We start from the raw sequence: 26,311 nt of genomic DNA, 5'->3' as shown, positions 1-26,311 counted from the left end.
ATGTGTGGAGAAGCAGACAGAAAGCATGTCTTCTAAAATCTCCCTATATATAATTTACTTTAATCAGGATTTGGCTAAGAGGTGGGGTTTGGACAGTTGAATATGATACTCAGAAACAAGGCCCTAGAGGACAGGCAGGTCACCGTCCCATTGATTATCAGCATATCTGTAGGACGGAGAAGCCGGAGCTGGCAGAGATGTAGTATTCCTATCAGGGAAAGTGAAATTCTGGCATTTTGGATTTTAAATATCAAAGAGCGCAACAAGTATTTCTCACCCTGATGTAAAATCACCCACTTTCCTGAGGAATACTGGCTGGAAGCCTGCAAGCAGGGTCTGTGTTTTCCATATCACACCGGTCAAAATAGCTTCAGGCACTCCAACTTGAGTTTTGTGGAAACCCCAAAGAAAATGTCTCATAAAGCATGGCATTGTTTGTTTTAGCTAAATTTCATTTCACAGGCTTTGCCGCTAGTTATTAACTATAGCCATAGAAACCCGTGTGGAGTATCAGTTCTAAGCACCTCGGTTTCCTGAGAGAACTAGTTGCAAAATATTTCCCTATGTAACTGAATGCATCCATCTGCTCTACGAAAATATTTCATTCTATTTACATACTGGAAAACGGTGGTCAAAGATAGTGATTTTTGTTTGCTTGTACTAAGGATGAAACCCATAATCTTAACAATAAATTAAACATACCAATCATCTGTCTATTAAAGTTTGTTCCTGATCAATGATAATAAAATGATATGAGTGATGTATAGAAGAATACAGATCCTATTAATCATGACGGTGGTGATTAAAAACAATATCAAACCATTATGATAATTCTTTTAAAAAATGGGAACTGAACACATTCTTCTTTCACAAGATTTTAAATTATTACCTGTTTTTTAAGACCCTTCTTGGCAACCACAACTTTATTTTAGAATATAGATGCTGAAAAGTGTTAACAATGGAGAAACAGTATTAAGCTGTTTGGTCTTAGTAGAGTTTGGTCTTGGCCACAGAACCAAAGGCTAATTAAAGGCCATTGTTTTGTGCACATTTCCTTATTGAATGAAAAACGAAAATAGTAATGATCCAGCCAAAGAGTAGTTGTGCATAAAATCCAGTTTCTCCTAGATCGCAGTTTATTACATTAAAGGTGGCAACAAAGTCATAAATATGTCTCATTTTTGCCATAGATATTATCACAAGCTGATATTTTCTTGTTTATCACTTTCTCCTCACTGGGATTTAAATTCCGTGAGCGTTAGAGCCTTATCTGATACTTACAATAGTGCTTGACACGTTGGTGAATAAATATTTGTTTAAAAAGACTTATTGACTTACTGACATTCAGAAGTATACCTACTAGGTAAAGCCCTTAGATACATCTTTTGTTTCTCTAACCTTCTCTTTATTCATCTTCTCCTGATAACTTAATTTGTTTTCTATTAGCGGTCTTAAGTGATTTGAATCTATTTTACTTGAGTGATTTGAAACTATTTTATCTCCTGGAGTCATTCTTCCTAAATTAAATTTTTATTATGAAAAGCCCTTTCATCTCATGGACCTTTTTGCCCTAAATTAAATTAGTTAATAATAGTCCTTTGAAAACTTAAGTGTTCTTTAGGAATATTAGTTTTTATTATTTCTGTCCTTGTGTTGAGCTGATGATGTGTTTTCAAAAGAATGCCTCCCTCATTTATAGACTCTCAGCCTGCTTGCTTTCGCCGCTTTTAACGTGAATTTACTGTCTTTCGTAAGTGTAAGCTGTGATCATTCTGTCCTCATGTCCTGCTCGTTGCTCTCCTGCCTTCCTCCTGTTTTCTCCATCCTTTGCAGCTTTTCGTAAGACGCTTCCTCTGAACTAGCGCCACGTGTAGCCTTCTCTCTGCACTCAGTTATGTGGCAGGACAAGCGAGGCAGCTTCCTCTTAGTGTTAGGATGGGCTCAGTTAGTTAAGATGAATATCTACTAATCCCTTGCTTGCTGTTGAGGACTTCTTTTAAAATAAGCATTTGCAAAAGGGTCAGTAGCACCCTCTTTCCTAGCCCTGTTCTCTTTTTCTCCCACGATGCCTTTGAGGCCACAGGTTTTCTTAACTGTTCATTGCGATTGCTCATCCTTAGAGTAGTTAAAATTCTTCTGCCTATGAACACCTATAGTGTTTGTGTGAAGTAAATGACCTATATTTATAACTTATTTTCCTCTAAAATACTCAAATCATTTTGATAACTTGATCTTTAATATATAACATTGAAAAATGTTTGCCACTTTCTTGTCAAGTTAAACATGCATTTACTTTTTGACCCAGGAATATCCCTGTCATGTATTTGCCTAGTATAATTTTGTTTCTATTTTTTTCTGAGAATTAAGTATTACTTTTTAAAAAATTTATTTTTTATTGAAGTATAGTTGCTATGCAATATTATATAAGTTACAGGTATACAGTTTAGTGATTAACAATTTTTAAAGGTGATACTTCATTTATAGTTATTATAAAATATTGGCTATATTCTTCATGTTGTACAACATATTCTTGTAGCTTATTTTATATGTAATATAATAGCTTGTACCTCTTAATCCTCTACCCCTGTATTGCCCTTCCCCACTTCCCTCTCCCCACTGGTGACCATTAATTTGTACTCTATATCTGTGAGTCTGCTTCTTTTTCATTTTATTCACTAGTTGTATCTTTTATATTCCACATATGATATCATACAGTATTTGTCTTTCTATTTCTTATTTCACTTAACATAATGCTCTCCAAGTCCATCCATGTTGCTGCAAATGGGAAAATTCACTTCTTTTTTACCGCTGAGTAGTACTCCATTGTATATATATAACACATCTTCTTTATCCATTCATCTGTTGATGGACACTTAGGTTGCTTCGATATCTTGGCAATTGTAAATAATGCTGCTATGAACACTGGGGTACATGTATCTTTTTGAATTAGTGTTTTTGGGTTTTTTTGGATATATACCCAGGAATGGAATTGCTGGGTCATAAGGTAGTTTTATTTTTAGTTTTTTGAGAAACCTCCATACTGTTTTCCACAGTGGCTGCACCAATTTACATTCCCACCAGCAGTGCACAAGAGTTCGCTTTTCAACAACATGTGTTATTTGTGATTTTTGATGATAGCCATTCTGATAAGTGTGAGGTAATATCTCACTGTGGTTTTGATTTGCATTTTCCTGATGATTAGTGATGTTGAGCATCTTTTCATGTGCCTCTTGGCCATCTGCATTTCCTCTTTAGAAAAGTGTCTATTTATTTCTTCTGCCCAATTTTTAATCAGTTGTTTTTTTTCATGTTGAGTTGTATGAGCTGTTTATGTATGTTGGATGTTAACCCCTTATCAGTCATATCATTTGAAAATATCTTCTCCCATTCAGTAAGTTGTCTTTTTGTTTTGTCAATGATATCCTTTGCTGTGCAAAGGCTTTTAAGTTTAATTAGGTCCCATGTATTTATTTTTGCCTTTGTTTCCTTTGCTCTAAGAGATCCAAAAAATATTGCTGTGATTTATGTCAGAGTGTTCTGCCTATGTTTTCCTCTAGGTGTTTTCTGGTATCTGGTCTTACATTTAGGTCTTTAATCCATTTTGAGTTTATTTTTGTGTATAGTGTTAGAGAATGTTCTGATCTCATCCTTTTACATGTAGCTGTCCAGTTTTCCCGACACCACTTACTGAAGAGACTGTCTTTGCTCCATTGTATATTCTTGCCTCCTTTGTCATAGATTAATTACCTATATAAGTGTGGGTTCATTTCTGGGCTCTCTATTCTGTTTCATTGATCTTTGTGTCTGTTTTTGTGCCGGTATCATAATGTTTTGATTACTGTGGCTTTGTAGTGTAGTCTGAAGTGGGGAACCATTACTCCTCCAGCCCTGTTCTTTTTCTCAAGATTGTTTTGTCTATTCGAGGTCTTTTGTGTTTCCATACAAATTTTTAAACTATTTGTTCTAGTTCTGTGAAAAATGCCATTGGTATTTTGATAGGGATTGCACTGAATCTGTAGATTGCCTTGGGATGTATGTCATTTTAACATTATTGATTCTTCCAGTCCAAGAACACTGTTTATCTTTCCAAATGTCTGTGTCTTCTTAAATTTCTTTCATCAGTGTCTTATAGTTTTCCAAGTACAGGTCTTTTGCCTTCTTAGATAGGTTTATTCCTAGGTATTTTATTCTTTTTGATGTGGTGGTAAATGAGATTGTTTCCTTAATTTCTCTTTCTGATAGTTCATTGTTAGTGTATAGAAATGCAACAGATTTCTGTGTTAATTTTGTATCCTGCAACTTTACCAAATTCATCGATGAGCTCTAGTACTTTTCTGATGGTGTTTTTAGGGTTTTCTGTGTATAGTATCATGTCATCTGCAAACAGTGACAGTTTTACTTTTTCGTTTTCAATTTGTATTCCTTTTATTTCTTTTTCTTCTCTGACTGCTGTGGTTAGGACTTCCAAAAGCATGTTGAATAAAAGTGGCGAGAGTGGACATCCTTGTCTTGTTCCTGATCTTAGAGGAAATGCTTTCAGCTTTTCATCATTGAGTATGATGTTAGCTGTTGGTTTGTTACATGTGGCCTTTATTCTAATATAATTGAAAACCTGTGTTCACAAAATGACTTCTGCAAGAATGTTCATAACAGCTTTATTCCCAACATTCCAAAGCTGGAAACAAAAACATCCCAGATATCCAACAATAGTAGAACAGATAAACAATTTGTGGTATATTTATACCACAGATGCTACCAGAAATAGAAAGGAACAAGCTACCAGAACACACACCAACATGGATGAATATCAATAATACTATGTTGAACAAATAAAACAAGATTCAAAATAGTTCATGTGTGTGATTCCATTTCCATAAAATTCTTAAAACAGGCACCACTCTAGTGGGAAGATGGTTAATTAAGAAGGACCATGGGAGGGACTTTATAGAAAGATGAAATGCTCTATACCTTTATTATTATTGCTGAGATGTTTATTATTTATTTTAAAAATTACATTTATTTTAAAAATTATTTTCCTTTTCTTTTCTTGACAAATAATAATTGTATATGTCTAAAGTATACAGGGTGATGATTTGATATATGTTGTAACATGATTACCACAATAAAGTTAATTAATACAGTCATCACTCACATAATTACTTTTTTCTTTTTTTGTGTGTGGTGAGAATGCTGAAGATCTACTCTTAGCATATTTCAGGTATGCAATACAGTATTCAGGTCTTACATTTAAGTCTTTATTTCTAGTTGATTTTTGTGTATGGCATATGATAAGGGTCCAATTTCATTCTCTTGTATGTGAATATCCAGTTTTCCCATCAACATTTATTGAAGTGACTATCCTTTCAATGCTGTGTATTCTTGTTGCCCTTGTTAAAGAGTAGTTGACCTTATATGCATGGGTTTATTTCTGGGCTCTCTATTCTGTTCCATTTGGTAAGTGTCTGTTTTTATGACAGTACCATACTGTTTTGATTACTATAGCTTTATAATATAGTTTGAAACCAGGACGTGTGATGCTTCCACCTTTTTTCTTCTTTCTCAAGATTGCTTTTGCTATTCAGAGCCTCTTATGGTTCCATACAATCTTAGGATTGTTTATTCTATTTCTAGGAAAAATGCCACTGGAATTTTGATAAGGATTGCATTGAATCTGTAGATCACTTTGGATACCACTGACATTTTAACAATATTAATTCTTCAAATTCATGAGTATGGGGGTATCTTTTCATTTATTTGTGCTTTCTTGTATTTCATTCATCAGTGTTTTATAATTTTTAGCATACAGATCTTTTACCACCTTGGTTAAATTTATTCTTAAGTATTTTATTCTTTTTCATGCTATTGTAAATGAGACTGTTATTTAATTGCTTTTTCAGATAGTCTGTGAATAGAAATGCAACTAATTCCTGTATGGTGATTTTGTGTGTCTTAATTAGTGTATATGTTACAAGAATGTATCTGTTTGTCAAAACTTAATGAATTGTACATTTCATTTTTGTATATTTTAGTATTTCTTACATTTACCTAAAAATCTAAAACATATTGACAACTAGTTAGTAGGTTTGCTATTTTCAGTGACATGGCGTAACAATTCCGAAACTACTTCCGTATGTTCTAGGCTTGAGAAAACATGTAAATATGTTATAGTCATTGCCAGTAAGATATTTCATTGTTGGGTAAGGAATTACAGATATAGAAATGGGGAATATTAGAATGTGTACACTGTGGTGTTTGGTTGAAATTGAAAGTATCAGTAAGAACTCATCGTTTTTAATCTTTTACTCTACATGTATTTATAAATAAATAAGTAAAGAATTACATATTTGTATATATGTATATATATATTTACATAAGGCCCTCTCATATATATATATATATTATATTTGTGTCGATAAGGAGCCTAGAAGCAATGACAGCAGTGGGCACATATAGCGCCAGCTCTTAGATTTTAAATGTCATTTGCCACTAAAAGGATCTAGGACTTCTTTTAAGAAACAAAAATGGCTGGTTCAAGCGCTAGCAAAATATTTGATGAGAAAGTAAGAAAGTCTTGAAAGCATCATGAAAATTTGTCAAAAGGGCATAGGAGATATCTTAAAGGGCTTCCCATTGGTCAAATCTGGGACAATTTGAGCATTAAAATGCATGTATAACAGTATTAATTAATATTAATTACACATGTTGAATAAAATAAGCATCTGTGAGTCCAGGCTCATGTAAATGAATGAATGAGGGAAAACAGAAAGCTCTTCTTCCCAGTAGAATGCCAAATAGCAAATGTAGGATGGTTGATAGTATTCTAGCTTCATCACCTCATTGTATTGTTGCCGAAAACACAGAACCTGAATCTAATCTTGAGAAAATATCAGACAAATCAAAATTGGCCCATATTCTTCAAAAACATCAAGTTCAAGAAAGGCTTGAACACAGAAAGGCTGTGGAATTGTTCCACATTAAAGTATACCAAAAAGACACGACAGCTAGATGCCATATATGATCTGGAGTTCAAACCTGGACCACTGAGCGGGGGATAATTATAAAGACATTATTGGGACAAGGTATGAAATTTGAATGTGATTTTTTTAAATTTTAATTTAATTAATTAATTTTTTATACAGCAGGTTCTTATTAGTCATCTATTTTATACATATTAGTGTATACATGTCAATCCAAATCTCCCAGTTCATCCCACCCCCCCCCAATTTCCCCCCTTGGTGTCCACATGTTTGTTCTCTATGAATGTGAATTTTTAATTAGCTAATATTGTTGTAGCAATGTTAATTTTTCTGATTATGATAACTGCATTGTAACTATGTCTCTCACATTCAGTGTACAAATTCAGTGTATTCTCTTAATATTCTTTTTCTTAGGAAGCATATACTGAAGATTTGGGTAAAAGGAGCATACCAACTTGTTCTCAAATATTCAGAAAAAAATATTTATTACTGTTGTGTGTATATATGTGTGTGTATAGATAGAAAACATGGAGCAAGAGAGAGAAAGAAGAAGGAGAAAGAGAAAAAGAAGGAGGAGAAGGCGAAGGAAGGAGGGAGGAAGGAAGGAAGGGAAATAATTTACCAAGAGTATAAGGCAAATATGACAAAATGTAAATAATTGTTGGTATGCGGGAGTTTCATGTACTAGTCTTGTAGTTTTCTGTAGGTTTGAAATTACATCAAAACAAAAAGTTATTTTTTTTAAAAAAAGGTAAATTTAAAAAAGAAACAGGAAAAATCTAAAGAATGATGATGAGAAGATATTATTCAAACATTGAGCTTCATACTGGAAACTAAGAGCTCATTTTGCATGCTTTGAAGTATTTTTCCAACTTAACACCCATGTCACTCTGTTTTCTAGTGTGTTTGTTACAGTGCTTCGAGATATGTCAGTAACCCCTCACAGAGTCATGGGCTCTTGGGGCCAGCAGGCATCACAGACCTCATCTTGTTCTCTCTCCCATTCCATTCTTGAATTGCCTCTAAACTCTTGTGGTGGTCTTCCAACCTGTGTTTAAACGCCTAATTCACTTTAGCAAGTCTGAGGACATTTACTCTTCTGGTGAGACCAGGTCTCAGCTTTCTTTCTGAACCAAGAGTTAATACTTCTCCATTCATTACCACTGTGTCTCATAAAATACTGTTTCCCTCTGGCTGAAAGAGTGGCCGTTCCCCTGCTTCCCAAACTGTGTTCCAAATGCCGTTAGGCACCACAACAAACCCACAGGGATGATTTAGGACATACTAATGGGATTTAGGACATCCCATTGTTTCATGGGAAACAATACCGTCTGTCAGAGCTTGCTGGAGCTCACAGTTTCAGTAGTAACCTGACATAGTTCCCGGTTTTAATGTTAGGTCACTACAGTCCTGTCAATGAAGTCATATCTCTGCAAATCCATTGTTTTAGTGGTTGTTCTAATGAAAAGCAAGTACTGCGTGAAAACCAGCGTGGAACAGAAAATGAGGTTGGCCATGTCCAGTTTGATTCTAAGGTTTATACCGCCCAACTCATTGTACCTTAGAGTTCTAACTCATCTTGATTGAGGAATGTCTCAGTGATACTCAGTATATACTTTATATGGGTTCTTTTAATAAAGGCAGTGGTGAAAGGACTTTGTGACGTTAAAAATGCTGTGCAAACACAAGTTCTTAACAACTTCATGAATATACTATCGTAATTTTCTATTAGTCAAGACATAGAATTGAAAGTTTATTCAACTGAATGGAATTGATCCCTTAGTAAACTTTCTTCATCATGTTGTTTCCATAAGAGAAGTGCGTTTTTGGATGTTCATCTCCACTTGTTGCGTCTTCCTTCCCTCTCGTGTTAGGGCTCATGACCAGCAAGATGGCCATAAGGCTAAGAACCAAATAATAATTATTCCTGTTATTCACATTTATATATAATTTAAAGTTTTCAATATATTATGGTTTGAACGATCCACTAACTATGGAGGTACGTCTTTAATATTTTAGAGGTAATATTACATTTGTATAGTTTAGTAATCATAATTAAACATTTTTCTCTTATGAGATTTATGCAATTGTCATTGCTTATCAAAGCGAACAGGGTGTACTAACCCATCTGTTAGGTTCAAGATTAGAATTTGAAGTTTAATATAAACAACAACAAAATCGAGGTCATAGATCATCACAGAAGGTTACTGTTGAAAGGTATTTTAAAGACAATATATTGCAATCTTCTTGTTACACAAAAGAAAAAAATGAAGCCCAGAGACTTGAAAGGAAATCTCATGATAAACTGTCCATAACCCCAAATGTCTTCTTGTTCTCACTTGTGTGTGACAACCCATTTCCTGTCCAAAAGAGATGGAGAACAGCTGGTCATTAATGTCAGCGCTGCATTCTGGTCATTTTAAAGGGCCTATTCTCAGAATTACATTGTCAGAGAAAAGGGTCAGTCTGTATATCATTTTTATAGGGACTCCTCTATTGAGTGACTAAACACCCACCTTAAAACTAGCTAAAGTATCCCTTCCCCACCAAAAAGAGGGTATATTCGAAGAATGGATTGATTCATGAAAAAGAAATGCCTAGGGATAGAATTTTAGGCTTGAAGGCTTTTGCATGGCTGGGTCTAGGGGTTCAAAGTCTGTCATTAAGACTCAGTCTCTATCTCTTGGCTTCAGTCTCAGATAAGCTCTTTCCCAGGACTTTGGGGTGGGGGGTTGTAGAATGAGTGGTTCTGATGAGCGGTAAGGAAGAAAGGGTATATTAGAGTAGAATATTTTCTCTGGAGTTCTTCAGAACTTGGAATAGCTCAAAAAGGATCCTTTTACAGATGATAAGAAACAACAAAAGCTTTTGCGACCCCACACAATGCTGTCACGTTTTGTAGGCATCGGAATTTCAAGTGTTCTTGATTCTTATGCACCTTTTCACTATCACTCTGCTAATTTCCGCTTCGCCCAGTGCACAGTTACCCAGCTTAAAGACAGCAGACCTCTTTGGGGAATGTAGGAAGAAGCACTGTAAAGTTGGGGCTGTGAATCAAAATCCTTCCTCAAGGGGACCTGGTCTCCCCTGGCTTTATTCAAGAAGTTCTGTGAAGTGGCTCAAGCCTGGAATTCATTGAGGTACCTGACTTCCTGCTGTGGTAATTAAGTCAGATTTTTGTTCGCTTAACCCAGAACTTCTCTCTCCAGACAAATGAAAAAATAGTAGGTCGCCCTGTCTATTTCAGTTCCAGGAACAGTGATCGAGTGCTTGATCCAATGTCGAAGAGCTCTACTGGCCAGGTCATTCTGATAGCAGCTTCCCTTTTGTCCATTTTGCTAACAGTACCTTACCTCTGGAGATTATGTGCTGCCTCTTGTCCCCTCGACGCCAAGATCCCATCTTCTCAGTGAAGCAAGGGACCCTGTTGGAGGGCGGTGGTGCCCCTAGTCATCCGAGGCCCACACCGCAGAGCTCTTCACACAGGCCAGGCGGGTGTGGCCTCGGGATGCATTTTTCATGACCTTGATGAAGGGAGTGCCCGTGGGATATAGCTAGGGGATGGGTAAACGGGTCGTGCAGGACAAATCCCCTCTAGCATTCCAGTGTTGCCAAGGTTGGAATATATACCAGGGAAGTTCTGGTTTTCAGCCTCATTTAATGTCAGCCATTTGGGGGAATAGGTTTTAGCCAAGCAAGCGCTGGCGCACTGAAGCCAGTACTTCTGCTTTTTGCACCCGTATAAATTTGCCTTCCACCATCGTCTTTATTCTAGCGTGTTCCAGCACCTGCGAATAGCACCAGCCTATGCCATTCTCCTTTGTTTCCGAGGTTTCTATACCTCAGCTAAATCTAATCTATTCCCTTCGGTGTGTATTCATCTCTCGACAAGCCATCCTTGATACTTGATTTTCTGGGTAATAGGTCAGAAGCCAAGAGAGGTGGTGGATGATGGGCAGACTTCAGCCCTTACGGGTTCTAAGTTTCATTGGAGTCTGTCCCCATATCTCATGTCACTGAACCTTCCCTTCCCTGACCATCCTATTTAAAAGGTAGCCCTCTCCCTCCAAAGGCATTTACTGTCAGCCGTCCCAGCTCTCCTTTCTGCACCGTGACCACTGCCTTCCTTCACACCGTGTAGATTACTTATTCTCTTCCAACGGGAATGTAAGTTCCTTGAGGACTGGAACTTTATTTTGTTCATGCTCTAGCATCTTTTGTTTCTAGAAGTGTTCCTACGTATAGTAGGTTGTCAGGATTGGCTGCACATGTCTGTGGAATGATTGACTGACTGGTTCAGCCATTCTTTATTCATTTCACAGGTGTTTACTGAGTACAGTGCTCAACAGTAACAGGAAGCAATAGGCCTGCTGAGAGGGAGAGAGAGAGAGAGAGGGCGAGAGAGACAGAGACAGAGACAGAGAGAGAGAGAGAGAGAGAGAGACAGAGAGAGAGAGACAGAGAGAGAGACAAAGAGAGAGAGAGAGAGGAAGAGAAAGAGAGAGAGAGAGAAAGAGAGAGAGAGAGAGAGAAGGGGGGGGGAGAGAGACAGAGAGAGACAGAGAGAGGTGGCTTGAGACGGATTCCAAGGCAGAAAATAACCACATCTTGCAGTGCGAAGGCCACGCTGGGAGGAGGCTGTTGTTCTAAGTACAGTGGGAAAAACCCCAAGAGTGTTTTGAGCCACAGAATTTTATTTTATTTTAAAGTTCGCCATGGTTGATGTTAGAAGAGGCTTAGGAAGGCAAGCTGTGTAGCAGGGAAGCTCCCTAGAAGACTGTTTTCAGCCCTTTGAAGAAGACACAGTGCTGGTTATAGCAGTTTCGCTTCCACCTTCTTCCCAGACCTTTGTCCACCTGCTGTTGTTCCTGCACCGCGGTGCAGCCTAGGGCCACGGGCTTGCAGCGGGGCTGCTGCTACTACGGTGGCGGCTCCTGAGCTCGTTCTAGTGACAGAATTGAGGTCAGACTAGAGTGGTCGCCACGTGGACCCAAGTGAGTGGAGAGTAATAGACTTTGTTTCACCCGGTGCGATGCACGGGGGGGCTTTTCTAGCTTATTAGGATGTTTCATTCAGTTAGCGAACTTTCGAACTGTTTTTACTGATCTAGTTGCCTGATACATCATATATCAATATAAAACTTCAGAAACAAAACTGTAATTTGTAACATTCGATGTTTTAGCATAAATAAGCATGCATGGAGTCTATAGATAATTCTGAGTAAGTTGTAGCAATTTTAATTTTCAATCTGTGTTTATAGTAGATCATAATATTTAAATCATGCTCTATAAAAGCTTAATGAATAGCTATTACATAACATAAAGCCATATATATTAATAGTATGTTTTACAAACTAAGGAATTTTTATTTTATTGTATTTATGTCTTTTCTTTTATTCATAGTATCAAGATACAAATATGCAGGGAGTTGTATACGAACTAAACAGCTATATAGAACAACGGTTGGATACAGGAGGAGACAACCAACTACTCCTCTATGAATTGAGTAGCATCATTAAAATTGGTAAGAAACGTTTTATATTCCTCCTAGTAGAAAAATTAAACTGAAGATAAAGTTAAATTATGTTCTCTTCACTGATGATATGTAAGCATATGTACATCATTCTATCTGGTTGATGCCTATATTATTGGTTTTTCAGTATTATGAATATCACTTTGTCTGTTTTTAAATACTTTAAAAATTAAATGTAAGTCTCAAATTTAAAAAATATTTTCTAATAGTTCTGATGTGCACGTTTTGACAGATGTATTATTACGTAGTACATTGCTGCATGCATTTGCGGGTGTCACATCTTAAAAACTGCAATAGCTAATATTCTCATTATGTGATTCAGTAAAGCCATAAATTATTTTGTTCAGTTTACTGCATGACCGTTAATTTTGCTCACAAATCCATTCAAAAGACTCGTATTTGAGGTCTCACCTTAGAGAATTCACGCATGTTATATTCTTCCATTGAGATTAGTTTCTTCCTTTTTTATTACTTTGGCAGCCACAAAAGCTGATGGATTTGCACTGTATTTCCTTGGAGAGTGTAATAATGTAAGTATCTAAATTTAGATATAGGTGCTCTAGATAAGAGAATGTTATAAGCTTCTTTAAAAAGATAAACTATTATGTTACAAACAACTTAGTAGATGTATCATAATTAAGTACCTTAAAGCTCATTTTGTATTTTGTTTCTATATGTGGTTATTACCAGTTGGGAATATTGCCAACATGGTGACATTTAGGCATAAAATCATATAATTTAATTGTTTTGGTTTTGGTTTGTGGCATCCTATTTTCTGAATGGCATTTCTAGACTTACTGTTTGGTATAGAAGGTCTTTCCTCACTGTGGGCTGGGATGTCAGGGACAGTCTATGCCTTTTTCACACACAATCCGCAGTAGAAGAAAATGAGAGCAGAAGTTTTATGTGAATATTCTAGGTAGTTTTTAAGATGACTCTCAAAGTGCAGGGATGGAGTTGCTACGTATAGATTCCTGAGCTGTGGCGGCCGTGGCTCAGACTGTTTGGTGGCATGGGGCTGCCCAGGGGTGCCTGGTCCAGCCTTTGGTGCGCCAGGCAGACCCTGTGTTTCTGGTTTGACTCACTGCAAGCACAGTCCACTGTCAAGTGCAGCTTGCATAGGCACTTTCAAAAGTATTCCGAGGCATTCCATTACTGGCATCTGAGTTTTATTATGGTATTAACACATATGTAACATTTTAGAAAAATGCTCTGAACCAATAACACCTATATTCATAGCCGAAATATATAAGACTCCGTTACAAGGTTATTTTGCAAACTTTTACTGTGTATTTCTTGTGCGTTTGGTATTGTTATTTGAGATTTGGGATGTATTTTTGCAATGTGATACTTGTTTTTGTGAGTAATCAAAACTCACAAAATATATAGTATAATATTATATAATATTTATATTATATAAAATGTTAGTAGGAATAGAGACACAGTAGTCTGAGATTTTTCATAGTATTCATGTGCAAAGCACAGCAGTAGTTGCACAAAAAGTATTTATTGGCTGAACGACTTAGCTCATAACTGATCCTCTCCATTTGCACGGCCCTCGTTTCCCCTTGCGTTGTGATAATCTATGTTACAAGATTAAAAGCTCTTTAGGACAAGGACCTTTCCTTATTCACTTCTGTATTCACCTAGCATCTCTCCTAGTGCCTTTCGCATAAACAGTCAACAAGAGGGTTTAGTAAATTGAATTATTCACAATTACTCCCACTTGTAAATACTTTATGTTTTACATACCGATAGTATTTTAGAATGGCTAAGCTACTGAAATAGCAAACAGATCTCTTTCCTCTTCATTCCAAAAATTGTTTCTAAAATTTGAGATTTTTACTTAAAAATCAAAACTGCCTTTCAGAAAATTATTATATAATTTGCCGTAATTTTTATGATATCTGGTATGTTTATTATCATGTAACTGCGATAGTCCGCATCTCATTCCTCCTTCCCCGACATCTCCAGACAAACCCACAGGGGTTGGCCATGGCAGCCGTGTTTGTTTCATGTGACCCCTGACCTTCAGTCACAGCTCTTTGTGGCCCAAACGGGGACCAGTCAGATTCTCTACTGAAACCTGGATCGTGGACTCAGCATTCTAGCTGTTTACCTGAAAAGAAATGATATGAACCCTAGGCCGAGGCTGCCACGGTGGGTCGGCCCTTTTCTGCTCCACTTGAAGGAGAATGGGGAGAATGGGGAGACCTTGTCTGCAGAGGTCGAAGAGCGGCGGGCGCCTCGAGGCCTGGGTCTGCAGTGTGGGCATCTCCAACGGTGCTTGACTCTTGGAGCCTGGATTTAGACTCCCAAACCCCATGCTGTTAATCACTTGGCTATACTTTTCACTTCATTGTTTGCATACTTCTGCGTGATTATGATTTAGAAAACACTTCTGTATCAATGTATCAATGTATTGATCAATCAATTGATACATTGTATCAATCAATGTATCAATCAAACACTTCTGTCAATCACCTAAGGCAGTATCAATTCAGGACAATTTTAATCAAATGATCTAGTTGAGATTTTTTTTCAGACTACTGAGTGGTACAGATGCAAGCCTCAGATCCACATGATGTGCAGTTATTATTTTTCAGAGGAGATTTTTATTTTCCCTCCAGCAATAAATCCAAGATAATCTGGTTTCCTTGTAATCCCCTTGCAGCTGTAAGTATATTCACCCTTCAAACTAAGATGAGCCCATAGCCATTTGCTGGTCCTGGCCCCATCCATGCAGCTGAAAATCCACATGAAACTTTACAGTCGGCCCTCAGTATCCACGGGTCCACATCTGCAGACTCAAATCAGCCGCAGATGGGTAGTACTACCACGGCATTTACTGAAATAAATTAACGGATCCACACAGTTCAAACCCATGTTGTTCAAGCGTCAACTCTATATCTAGGCTTTCGTTGATGCTCTCAAGAAAAAGACAGTTTGGGATTTGCTTACCTCACAGGGTTCCTTTATCTGCTTCCTTTTAGATTTCTGTGGATTCCTCCATTCTTCTCAGCCCAGCAGTGCATTATAAAATATTTGTGAAATATACTTTATCCAGCTTTTAAATAATTTTAAAATTGTTTTTTTCAGGAATGTCAAATTATCTAATCTGCCATATTGCTTGCAACAGATGTTGACATACTTCTAAAATGTAAGCTAACCATATTAAATAAAATAAAACACTTTTTTTAACAATGAGCAGATACATGTATATTTTCTTATATTTCTTCCTTTGTACGTGAAAGGTAGCATATTATAGATATTTATCAATGTTTTTAAAAATTGTCTCTGGATTTTGAATCATAGTTAGAAAGTGTTTCTTAATAACTCACTTTCAAAACAAAATATATATACTTTAGTGACAAAATTATAATAATGCAACCCAAATGGACTGAAATAAAATTTTTAGTCTATATGAATAAATACCAAGGATTAAGACAGACATGGCAGGGACTATAACATTCTTATACTTATAAAAGTATTAATTTCTTTTTTCGTAAATGAGAATCAGTAGAAAAAATTTAATTTCTGAAATTGATGCATTGAGAAATATAATATAAATAATATTTAAATACATCAAAAGTTATACTAGGAGAATTTAAAAGCCACATTCATATTACCAGAGAGGAAAAATTTAAAGAAAACATAGAAAGTTTAGGAGATGATAGAAAACAACCTAAGTGGTATTAAAGCGCTAAAAATAAAGCATAAAATATGATTATCACAATCATTTTGAAGATAATTTAAAAGATAGTAAAACAATAGAGTGAAAATGACAAATTATGAGAGGATACTTATATTAATAAATGTGAAAATCTAGATAAAATGGACAGTTTTTGAGGAAAATATAAATTGCTCCATTTAATGCAAATGATGATAGAAAAGTAACAGACCAGTAAATGGAAGAAATTGAAAGCAGTGTTGAAATAATGTGTTTTAAAAAGCTGGTAGGACATTTATTGAACACTGTTTCTTGAGCCCCAGCCTTGGTCAGGCAGTCGCTAGCCGTGGGGCACATTGATGAACCAGAATCGTTTCCTGTACTTCTGTACTCACACTCCACTGGGGACAGCCCTTCAGGAGAGAGAATTCCTGTGCTGTCTACACTGTCTCAGAGCTTGGGAAGAGAAGGCAAGTTTCCCAGTTAGCAGCTTAGTTTTCCAAAGAATTTTGATTCTGGAGTTGGATTGTGTGAGTTCCAATTCACCACTTTGGGACTTTGACAAGTCTTAAACTTTCTAAGTCTGAATTTAACCTCCATTGGTTAAATGTTACATCATGCATGTTATTTAACAGACCATTTCAGACACCTGCCATATACCAAAAACTGTGCCAAATTGCTGAGCATACAAAGATAAATAAAAAATCATTCCTGTCCTCAAAGAATGTACAACCAGTTGGAGAAATCAAGAAATCCACAGTTAATCACAGCACAGGACCTTACGTGCGAACAGAGTGAACAGAACGTGTTGATGGGGCTGGCAGGGGTGCTGGGGTTGGTGACCCTGAAAAGAGCTTGGATGATGAGCCCTCTGGTGGAGCAGGGCTTAGGAGGCCTCTTCCTTAATAGACAAGGAGGGACAGTAAAGGAAGAAGCAATTTGTGAGAAATCTGGAGCTGGGAAAGGAAGCCTTTTGTGTTCTGACCAATACCAGTGTCTGACACATAACATATACAAGGTGCTCTTGAAATGTTTGTTGGGCAAAACTGATTTTTCCATGATTAAGATTTTGCTTAATTCACTTTTTAATGTTTCTACAGGTTTTCTCTTTCACACCTAGTCACATACTCCACTTACTGTGTAACATTTTTTATGATGTCATTATTATAGTTTTTCTTGTGTTACCTGTAATTAGTGGTTTGTGAAAGCTGGAAACCTAGTGATCTCTAATTATACGTCAAACTTTGTAATTCATAAAGTAAGTTCATAGATAGCGTTTGTGTATTAGCTTAGAAACCAGTTTACAGCCAGTAGTTTAGAGTAACTGTGTGACTTTGTTCAATGCACAATGACTTTAGTAGGTTTATTTCTAAGAATTATGCTAACGAAGTTAGGCATGTGGTTCAAGGTCCAGTGTACGTGGGGTTCCTGGCTCACGCCCTCTGCCCGGATCTACATTCATCTACTCTCCAGTGCCATCTAGTGTCTATAAGAAAAATAACTTAATGGTAAGCCTAAATAATGTTTTTTCTTCTTAAAAAGTGGTTCCAAAATTTAACTGGTTGTGAGTTGAAGCCTTAACATGCAAGTGAAGTTTCACGAATCAAGTGATCTTTGAATCGTTCATGGAAAGAAAGATGAGAGCAACTGTTTACCAAGTGAAGTAGACTTCTCTCTTTAGTTGATGTCAGTGAATCAGAGTTTCCCAATTCATCAAAAAATCCTGGTTTTTAAGAAATAATGTGTGATAATCTATTCTATGGCTCTTTTCCCACCAAATCTATTTCTCAAAATTAGATTTGTTAACTAATTTGAATGCTTTTTAATCCTTCGTTGAGCCAACTTATTCGTTATGACTACCGTTACCAATCTTCTCTAGTTTAAATTATTTAACTTTAGAAATACTTATGAAAATGTACTGTTATCACAAAAATATTGGGTAGTTCATGAGTTTCTTTGAAATATTGAAAGAGCTAATTCATCCCCTACTACTGCACGGCCTCGCCTCTGGATTGATTTCTAGCTCTTAGGCCAGTGTCCTTGCTGGTGTTGGGAGGGGAAAGGCCTAACAACAGTCAAGCCACCTGCAGAGCTGTCAGGTGGGAATGAAGGTGCAGAGCATCAGTGGGCAGGTGCACGCCCTGAATGCAGTGATGCTCTTCTCTGGAAAGGGTAGAGGTGGCTGAGGTTTGAAACTTTGAACCTTTTCCTTGTTTTTAGTTTTCGTGTAGTTTTCATCTCTAGCCTCTAAAAAATGTTTGTGTTAATAAAAGTTCTCATAGATTCATACAACATTAAAGCAGAAATTAACTGTAGAGACTCATTTCAATGCTGGATGTTATAGATTGTAAATGTATGCATAATAGTCTTAATACGTTTAAAATGTTATATAGTGAGGTTTGATGAAAGTTTTCATTCATCCACCTATGAAAATAAATAGTGAGTATAATCTTTTTCGTCTTATTAATCTGAACATCCCAGTCAAATTCTTATGTCAAAATTCATAATGATTGGCATGGAGGAGTAGAAGGTACAGACCACTGGGTGTAAGATAGGCTTCCGAGGATGTATTCTACAATACGGGAAATATAGCCAATATTTTGTAATAACTTTAAATGGAACGTAACCTTTAAGCATTGTATTAAAAATTTTTTTAAATACGTCTTTAAAAATTCATCATGATTGATTTTGAAAAATAAAGCCCTTACTTCATTTTTAAGTTTCTTTAGAACTTACTTACACCCATCAGTTGTTAATGCATTAATGCAGGCCCTTCACCAATGAAAAATGCAAAATATGTCTTATAAATTACGATTATTTTGAAACATGAAGAACCCAAGCAAGACTCGCCTTGCCAGATCACAACATGTACTGTAAACTTACGGTAATTAAAACAGTGTGCCAGGCGAATAAACCAAGTGGTACAAGATTGAGCGTTCAGAAGCAGACCCAAGTGTACTTGGGGATTTAGTATATGATGAAAGTGTCAGTTCAGCCAGTGCGAAAAAGAAGACTGTTCGATACACAACTATCTGTTCGATTATTTCTGTGGAGTAAATAAAGGTATATTTAATAAACTTTTCTCCATTCCTGAATACATGTAAAATTTAGCCTCCAATTTGGAGGTTCGTTATCGACATTGTCTGTTTGCAGTAATAGCCGCCCGTCAGCCTGTTCCACTACAAAGATCATACAGAATATGCTATTGCAGAGCACACAGTTCAAACCAGTGATTGACCTTTAATCAGAAATGGAGGTCACGGACAGAGCTGTTGCACAGGTGAATCGTGTGGAGTTAAAAAAAATGCCACCCAAAAAGAGTAGGAAACTACTAAGTGCACAGAGGAGAGAAATTGAAGCTGTAAAAACATCAAAAAACAGGTGTCTGTCTAGGTTGGTCCTCATTTTCCCTTCCTATCTGAGCCTTTGGCCTTCATATGACAACTTATTCAAAATTTTGTTAGCACTTGCCCTCAGCTCTCATTTGTAAACATTTCTGTTTGGTAAGTATGAACAAAGATCATAACCTAATTAGTAAAACAAGTATAAAGTTCCCACTGTAAAAAATTATTTAGTTTTTTGATAATTATTTTCCACAAGGAGTTTTCTACATCAATCAAGTAATTGAAAGATTTCTAAATCATTTATTTTCAGCAAATCTAGTATGTAAAATAGCTTTCCATATACCCAAGGTGCAGTATTTGCTTGTCTGTTTCTTGTGCATCATATAGAAAGCCTACACAGAGGCAATAAATGTTTTATATTAAATAAATGACCTAATAACCTAGGAATGTGTGTGTGTAAGCTATTTTGTCATATCGAATTATGAAGCTAAATGAAGATATTATTATGAAGATATTATGAAGATACTATTAAATCCAGCCTTAAAGGGCATATAGCAAAGTCATCCAAAAGAGATATCTGTTGTATATCTTCAAACAACAAACAAATAAAGTCAACAACTATTTTAAAAAAATCCAAAGCTTCTGTCGGGAGCTTGCTTTAGAGTTTACTTTCTATTGCTGTCATGGGAAGTTCTTTAAGACTTAACTGAACGATTCAGGTCAATTTAAGTTCATTTCCTGCAGTTCTGACTCTGGTTGAGTAAAGAAACATTACTCAGCATCCTTCTTATGATTAACTTTGTCATAGTTTGGAAAAATCATTGTCAATTCTGACTTTTATTCAGGCTAAATATACCATGTCCTTTAAAATTTTTTCTTGCAGTCATCTCTCTTCCTGTTCTTGGATCATTTCGCTACTCTCTCTCAATCTCTCTCAATACTCTCTCTCAAGAAGGGGTGACACACTGCATTGTATTGCCACATAGATACTAAATCTAATGAAAGTCTTACTTCGTTTATGTCATATGTGTATTGGTGCATTATAGTAACTATAAAAACTGACTTCTTTCTAGCCTCTTTAAAAATAAAGTGCATTTGTCATTTATCATCTTACGTGTAGCTGAATTGTAAAAATCTTTTTAAAGTGTGTAACTTGTATGTAAACATTTTAAGCTTAATCCTTTTTAAAAGATGCATTCAAAAAGCATTTTTCACAGGCATAATAGTAAATTGCTGCTTAAACACAATCCTAATTAATGTAGATATATTAATGAATAAAAATATTTTGAACTTAACTTGTAATCTTTAGATAATGACGACTTACTTACAGCAGATGGGGTGAGAGCCAAAGCTCTTTTCCTCCTCTCTGCTCCCAGTGACTGAAGTAGCTCAAGTTTATAGGGTTCACTCTCTTGTGACTGTAAGGTTTTACTTGAAGAAAGGGCTCTTCGACATTACGAAGCTTGAAAACCACGTTGTCTAAAAAGTAATAACCACATCCAACTCATTGTCCTCAGCTGGACCTAGCTTAGTGCTAGCAAAACATTAATGGGAGCATCTTTAGCTTCAGAGGATTGCCTAATACTCACTGCTTCAAAAGGGCATCATCCTTAAGTCACAGCACTACAATTAAAAATAAAATAAAAATATAGTGTTGGGGGCTTCCCTGGTGGCGCAGTGGTTGAGAGTCCACCTGCTGATGCAGGGGACACGGATTCGTGCCCCGGTCCGGGAAGATCCTACATGCTGTGGAGCGGCTGGGCCCGTGAGCCATGGCCGCTGAGCCTGCGCGTCCGGAGCCTGTGCTCCACGATGGGAGAGGCCACAACAGTGAGAGGCCCGCGTACGGCAAAAAAAAAAGTATAGCGTTGGGAGAATTTAGCAGAACTTTAATACTTTTCAAATTGAGTAGATAATCATAATACAGTTATGTCAAAATATTGCTCCCCATGCCCAGATGACTTGTTTGGATGAGCAATTCTTATTTAGTAGAAATTTATTTTAAAATATAATTTGGTTTAGTCAAAATAACAGATCATATTTTTAAAAACATTTCTTTTAAAATAGTTTCAAATGTTACCCTCCCACATAGTCTTTTGAGATGGAAAGATACACCCAGCTTTGTCCTTTCTTTTTTTTTTTGGTGTGTGTGTGCAGAGAAGAGCAAAAATTTTACCAAGAGTATTCTGAATCTGTAATTTTATGGGCAGGTCAGTTTTAGGAATGGAGTGGTTGAGTATTAAAAATAGAAATAATGTTCTGAAAAAGATTTTTAATGAAAATGAAAAAATATAACCAAATCACGTTGACCTGTAGTTACAGAGCCATGTGGCAAGTCTTTAGGGTGGTGAGGTGCAGTGTGTGTTTCTTGTGTGATAGTTTCTTGAGCCCAAGGACAGCTTACATTTTTTTTCATTTTATTATTTTCTGTGGATAAAAATCGGAGGCTATTTTAAGAGATTATCTGCACCTAGACATTTGTGTGAGTCCTGTATCTAGCCTGTGTGTTGTGTGCGAAGGACATATGAAAGAGAATTTCACCTCAGATGCTCAGTTTGGTCACGCAAAGCACCTTTCCTCATCTTATGTCTCTACTTTTCCTTGGCTCACAGATTTCTTGCGATTGTTAAGTAATCTTTTCGCCCTGTGCCAAAGACTTTCCTAAGTCTATAAAACATATTCCTTTTTTCTTCCTAGAGCCTTTGTGTGTTTACCCCACCTGGAATCAAGGAAGGAAAACCCAGGCTCATCCCTGCTGGGCCCATCGCCCAAGGCACCACCACCTCTGCCTATGTGGCCAAGTCCAGAAAAACGTTGCTAGTAGAAGACATCCTTGGGGTAAGTGGCTTTTTACCCTTTGTGACATTCGTAACCTGAAGTATTTAATTAAGAAAGATAACATATACTCTTGATGTTTTAATTTAAGCCATTTTATAACAGCTTTAAAGCAAGATACAGATCAATAAATGCATTTGTGTGTAAACTAATTCTTTGTACTCCAAGCATTATATCTTACGTACCCCTAAGATTTAGATTTGAGTAGTTGTTCTTTCAACATTTGCCAGTATAGTTAAGCATAAAAATGTATACTCATAGTCATATAGACTAGATGATTACTGTTTTATGTTTCATATCCTAGCAGGATATATGTGAATGAGTCAGCTATTGCTGTGTGACGAACTACCCCAGATTTTAATGGGGTCATACAGCCACCACTCACTGTCTCTGGATCGGGCCATTCTGCTGATCTGGGCTATCTTTGACTGGGCTTGCTTATGTGTCTGAGATCAACTGGCCATCACTTAGGAGCTGGCCAGTCTTAGGTGGCCTTCGATCTCTGTGTGTGTCTCACCACCCCATCCAGTAAGGCTAGCGTCATGTTCTTATGATGGTGGCAGGTGTCAGAGAGAAGAAGTGGACACATGCAAGTGACTTTTCAAGCCTCTGCTTACATCAAATTCACTGCCCTCAGGTTAGCCAAGCAAATCTCGTGGGAGGCCCAGACTGAGTGTAGGAGGGTCTGACCAAGGCCATGGGTACAGAGAACAGGACAAAAGAGAGCCCTCAGAGCAGTCTGCCACAGTGCACATGCACACTGTGATGAAATGTCACTGCATGAGCTCAGACTTTGAAACTGACAAGCATACAAACAAGTATATAGGTGTCATGAATTTGCTCTGAAAAAGTACTAAATTGGAGTCACAAAATCTAGATATTAATTTTGTTTTTGCCACTAGTTATCTGTATAGCCTTGAACAAATCAGGTTACTAGTTACTTTATCAAAAATAAGAAAAGAAAAAGTGCTAAAAATAAATGTTTCACAGTATAATGTATATAGACAATAATACTGTATTATAATCATCAAACTTGCTAAGAGACTAGATCTTAATTATTCTCACCACAAAAAAGAAGAGATAATTATGTGGCTTGATAGAGGTATTAACAATGCTACAGTGGCAACCATATTACAATATATAAACGTATCAACACGTTGTATACCTTAAACTTCCACAGTGTTGTGTGCCAAATATACTTCATTTCTAAGAAGTAAACGTAAAAAGTAGATACTGTATAAGTTGTCATTTGAAAATGTTCTATTGTATGTATATGCAAGCTTTCAAAATATCTGTAAATTACAAAGTATAGATTTATACCAGTCTATTCATGAAAAGCTTCCTGTAGACCACAGAAATTGAATACATAGAATTGACGTTTTGATATTAATTCATTTGAGTTTCTTGTGTTCCTTTGAGTGATTTTGCTAAGCTAGAAAGTTAAGTCAAAGAGCCGATTCATTTCTTATGATAGGTAATTGGTAATTATTGGATGATTTGAATATCTAATATGGGCCTTTGAGGTTCAGTTACAATGACTTTCATTAACATATGCTTTTGTGTTATTCTAACCTTAAAAATAGAAGGGAAGAAATTTTATACATGTAATTTCCTTCCTATGGCCTTTACATTTGGAGTAATTTTCACTTGTGACCTTATACCTGTAAATCCCTTAGTTCTAGTACACACCAGGTGAGGAATAAATGAATGTTAACCGTCATAATTACTTTTATTATTGCATGAAGTTATGTATATTCATTCACTAATTAAATTCTACTGTACAATGAAGGAAACATTAAATCCATATTTGGGTATAAGTTCCTCGTTGCTAAAGATAAGCGTTTTCTTAAGCAGTGTTTATAGTGGCCATGATCATTTGGTTTTCCTTTGAAAAGGACTGCTCATTACTGATGACGAGTATAGGGAATTTTCTGATAGAATCATAACTTGATGATTCCATCACTTTCACTGAGTTTATATCTTTTACCCTTCTGTTTTTTTAGGATGAACGATTTCCAAGAGGTACCGGACTGGAATCAGGGACGCGTATCCAGTCTGTTCTTTGTTTGCCAATTGTCACGGCGATCGGGGATTTGATCGGCATCCTTGAGCTGTACCGGCACTGGGGCAAGGAAGCCTTCTGTCTGAGTCATCAGGAGGTGAGGCCTGGACACTGCCCGTGAGGACTTTTAGTTGCACCTAGTTCGCTGAAGGTGCTTATTAATATTGTTCCGTTAATAAATGATGAATATTTAATGAGGGAATATTTAAAACCGTAATTTGCTTAATAATATTTTGATACTACTACTAACGATTTTTTAAAACATTTTTTTTGTCTTGCAGTTGTTTAGAGAGGAAACTCACTCAATATAGCGATATAGAAATTTATAGTAAGTTATTTTAGTAAGGATCCAATTTAACAACAAAAATAAAATACCATATTGTGAATCAAATGAAGTAGTAGGATGGCTTTGGAGAGTTTTCACATTCTAGTTGACCCCTTAAAAATGTCCTCTTCCTAGAGTATGTCCTGAATAGAAGTAACAGCCTCAAACCCATTTGGGAAACAATAACTTCCGTTCACTGTTCCCTGAACCGGAACGGCTCAGTCCTACTAAAACCAAACAGTACATGATCTATCTGTCAGACGAAGTGTTCACCCAGGTCCCTCCGTGGCCACTTACCAAGATGACCTGTCTTCTGCTGCTCCAGCCCCTTCCCTGCCTGCAGCCATGCTGGGCCCTCTCCTGCACACAGCCTGTGCCTCTGTTCTCCCTCCCCTTGCACTGCGCTTGTCCTGTACCCAGCCCCAGCTGCCTCCTTCAGGAATGTGCTCTAAGGTCACCCTCTCTGATCAGGCTTCACTGAACACCGCACACAGACGTGAGCGGCTCCTGTCCCTCTGTCGTGCCTCTTTTCCGCTATAGCCGCATCACCAGCCAGTATAACGTGCGCTTCACTTTATTTTCTTTCTCGCCCTTCTCTCTTCCTGCGCAGCAGCTGTGAGCTGTTCTGTTGTTCATGCTGTCTCTCCAGCATCTAGAACAGCGCCTGGTACCTAGTAGGCACCCAATAAATATTTGTTAGATGGACGAAAAATCAAAGAAGTGGAATAGCTAGACGTTTGAGCGCTTGTCAGTGAAGTCTGGGAAACACTTCCTCATTCTAAAGTGGTCATTAGAGGCCTTTACAGTAGTATTTTGGTTGAACAGAAAAATAATTATTTTATGTTAAAATCATTGGATGACAGCTCTCTTAATCAATTTATCTTCCTTTTTAACCCAAAGTAGGAGGGACAAGAGAGCATTAAACTCAATAATAAAGAAGTGGGAAATATAAAAGAGAAACTTTATATATATTTGACTATTCACATTTGGCAAAATATTCAAAAATGCAATGATCTTACAAAATTGTTCATATATGTTTATGCTAGAGTCCTTCGCTGGGATGTCTGCATGTGACTGATAAAAACTTGCTTCATACTCTTTTTTTTTTTTTTTTTTAGGTTGCAACAGCAAATCTTGCCTGGGCTTCAGTAGCCATACATCAGGTTCAGGTGTGTCTTTGGGATGTTTTCACAGGGGCTTCCTAGGAGAAAAGGGTGTTTGGAGTGCAGCATTGGGGAACGGAATGGAGGTTAACAAGTAACCCAGTGCTTTGTTTTTGGATATTAGGTATTTTGTTGTTTCTAAAATGTTTGATCTATTCGCTTATATTTACTTACTCCCTGCCTTAAATATTTTCCAATTAATTATTTTTATATATTTACATATAATGTTAAATTATTTATGTTCCCTATCATGGTTTTTGTTTTCCACTGAAAGCCCAGGAATGACCTCCTCCTGGCAGTAACACTGATATTTTTATGACTCCATTTCCTAAATTAAAACATCCACTAAACTAAGTGTTATATGAAAACATTAATCTTAAACATTAATTGTTATTTAAGATAC

The 26,311-nt window shown here is 36.7% G+C and overlaps 1 protein-coding gene across 2 annotated transcripts in view; it reads left to right on the top strand.

Moving 5' to 3' along the window:
• PDE10A (phosphodiesterase 10A) overlaps positions 1 to 26,311 on the top strand; it is a gene marked incomplete at its 3' end in the record, with an annotated part of 576,158 nt that overhangs the window by 474,440 nt on the left and 75,407 nt on the right. For both annotated transcript variants that reach the window (XM_079939715.1, XM_079939714.1), the window contains 5 exons: positions 12,380 to 12,500; positions 12,990 to 13,039; positions 22,221 to 22,361; positions 24,362 to 24,517; positions 25,864 to 25,914. In XM_079939715.1, the coding sequence (XP_079795841.1) occupies positions 12,380 to 12,500; positions 12,990 to 13,039; positions 22,221 to 22,361; positions 24,362 to 24,517; positions 25,864 to 25,914 (519 nt within the window). The remainder of the gene's footprint in view (positions 1 to 12,379; positions 12,501 to 12,989; positions 13,040 to 22,220; positions 22,362 to 24,361; positions 24,518 to 25,863; positions 25,915 to 26,311) is intronic.

Source organism: Stenella coeruleoalba (genome assembly GCF_951394435.1).
Source record: "Stenella coeruleoalba genome assembly, chromosome: 12".
NCBI classification, from domain to species: domain Eukaryota; kingdom Metazoa; phylum Chordata; class Mammalia; order Artiodactyla; family Delphinidae; genus Stenella; species Stenella coeruleoalba.
Note: the sequence above shows the minus strand (reverse complement) of the source record. Positions and strands in the feature narration are given on the sequence as shown.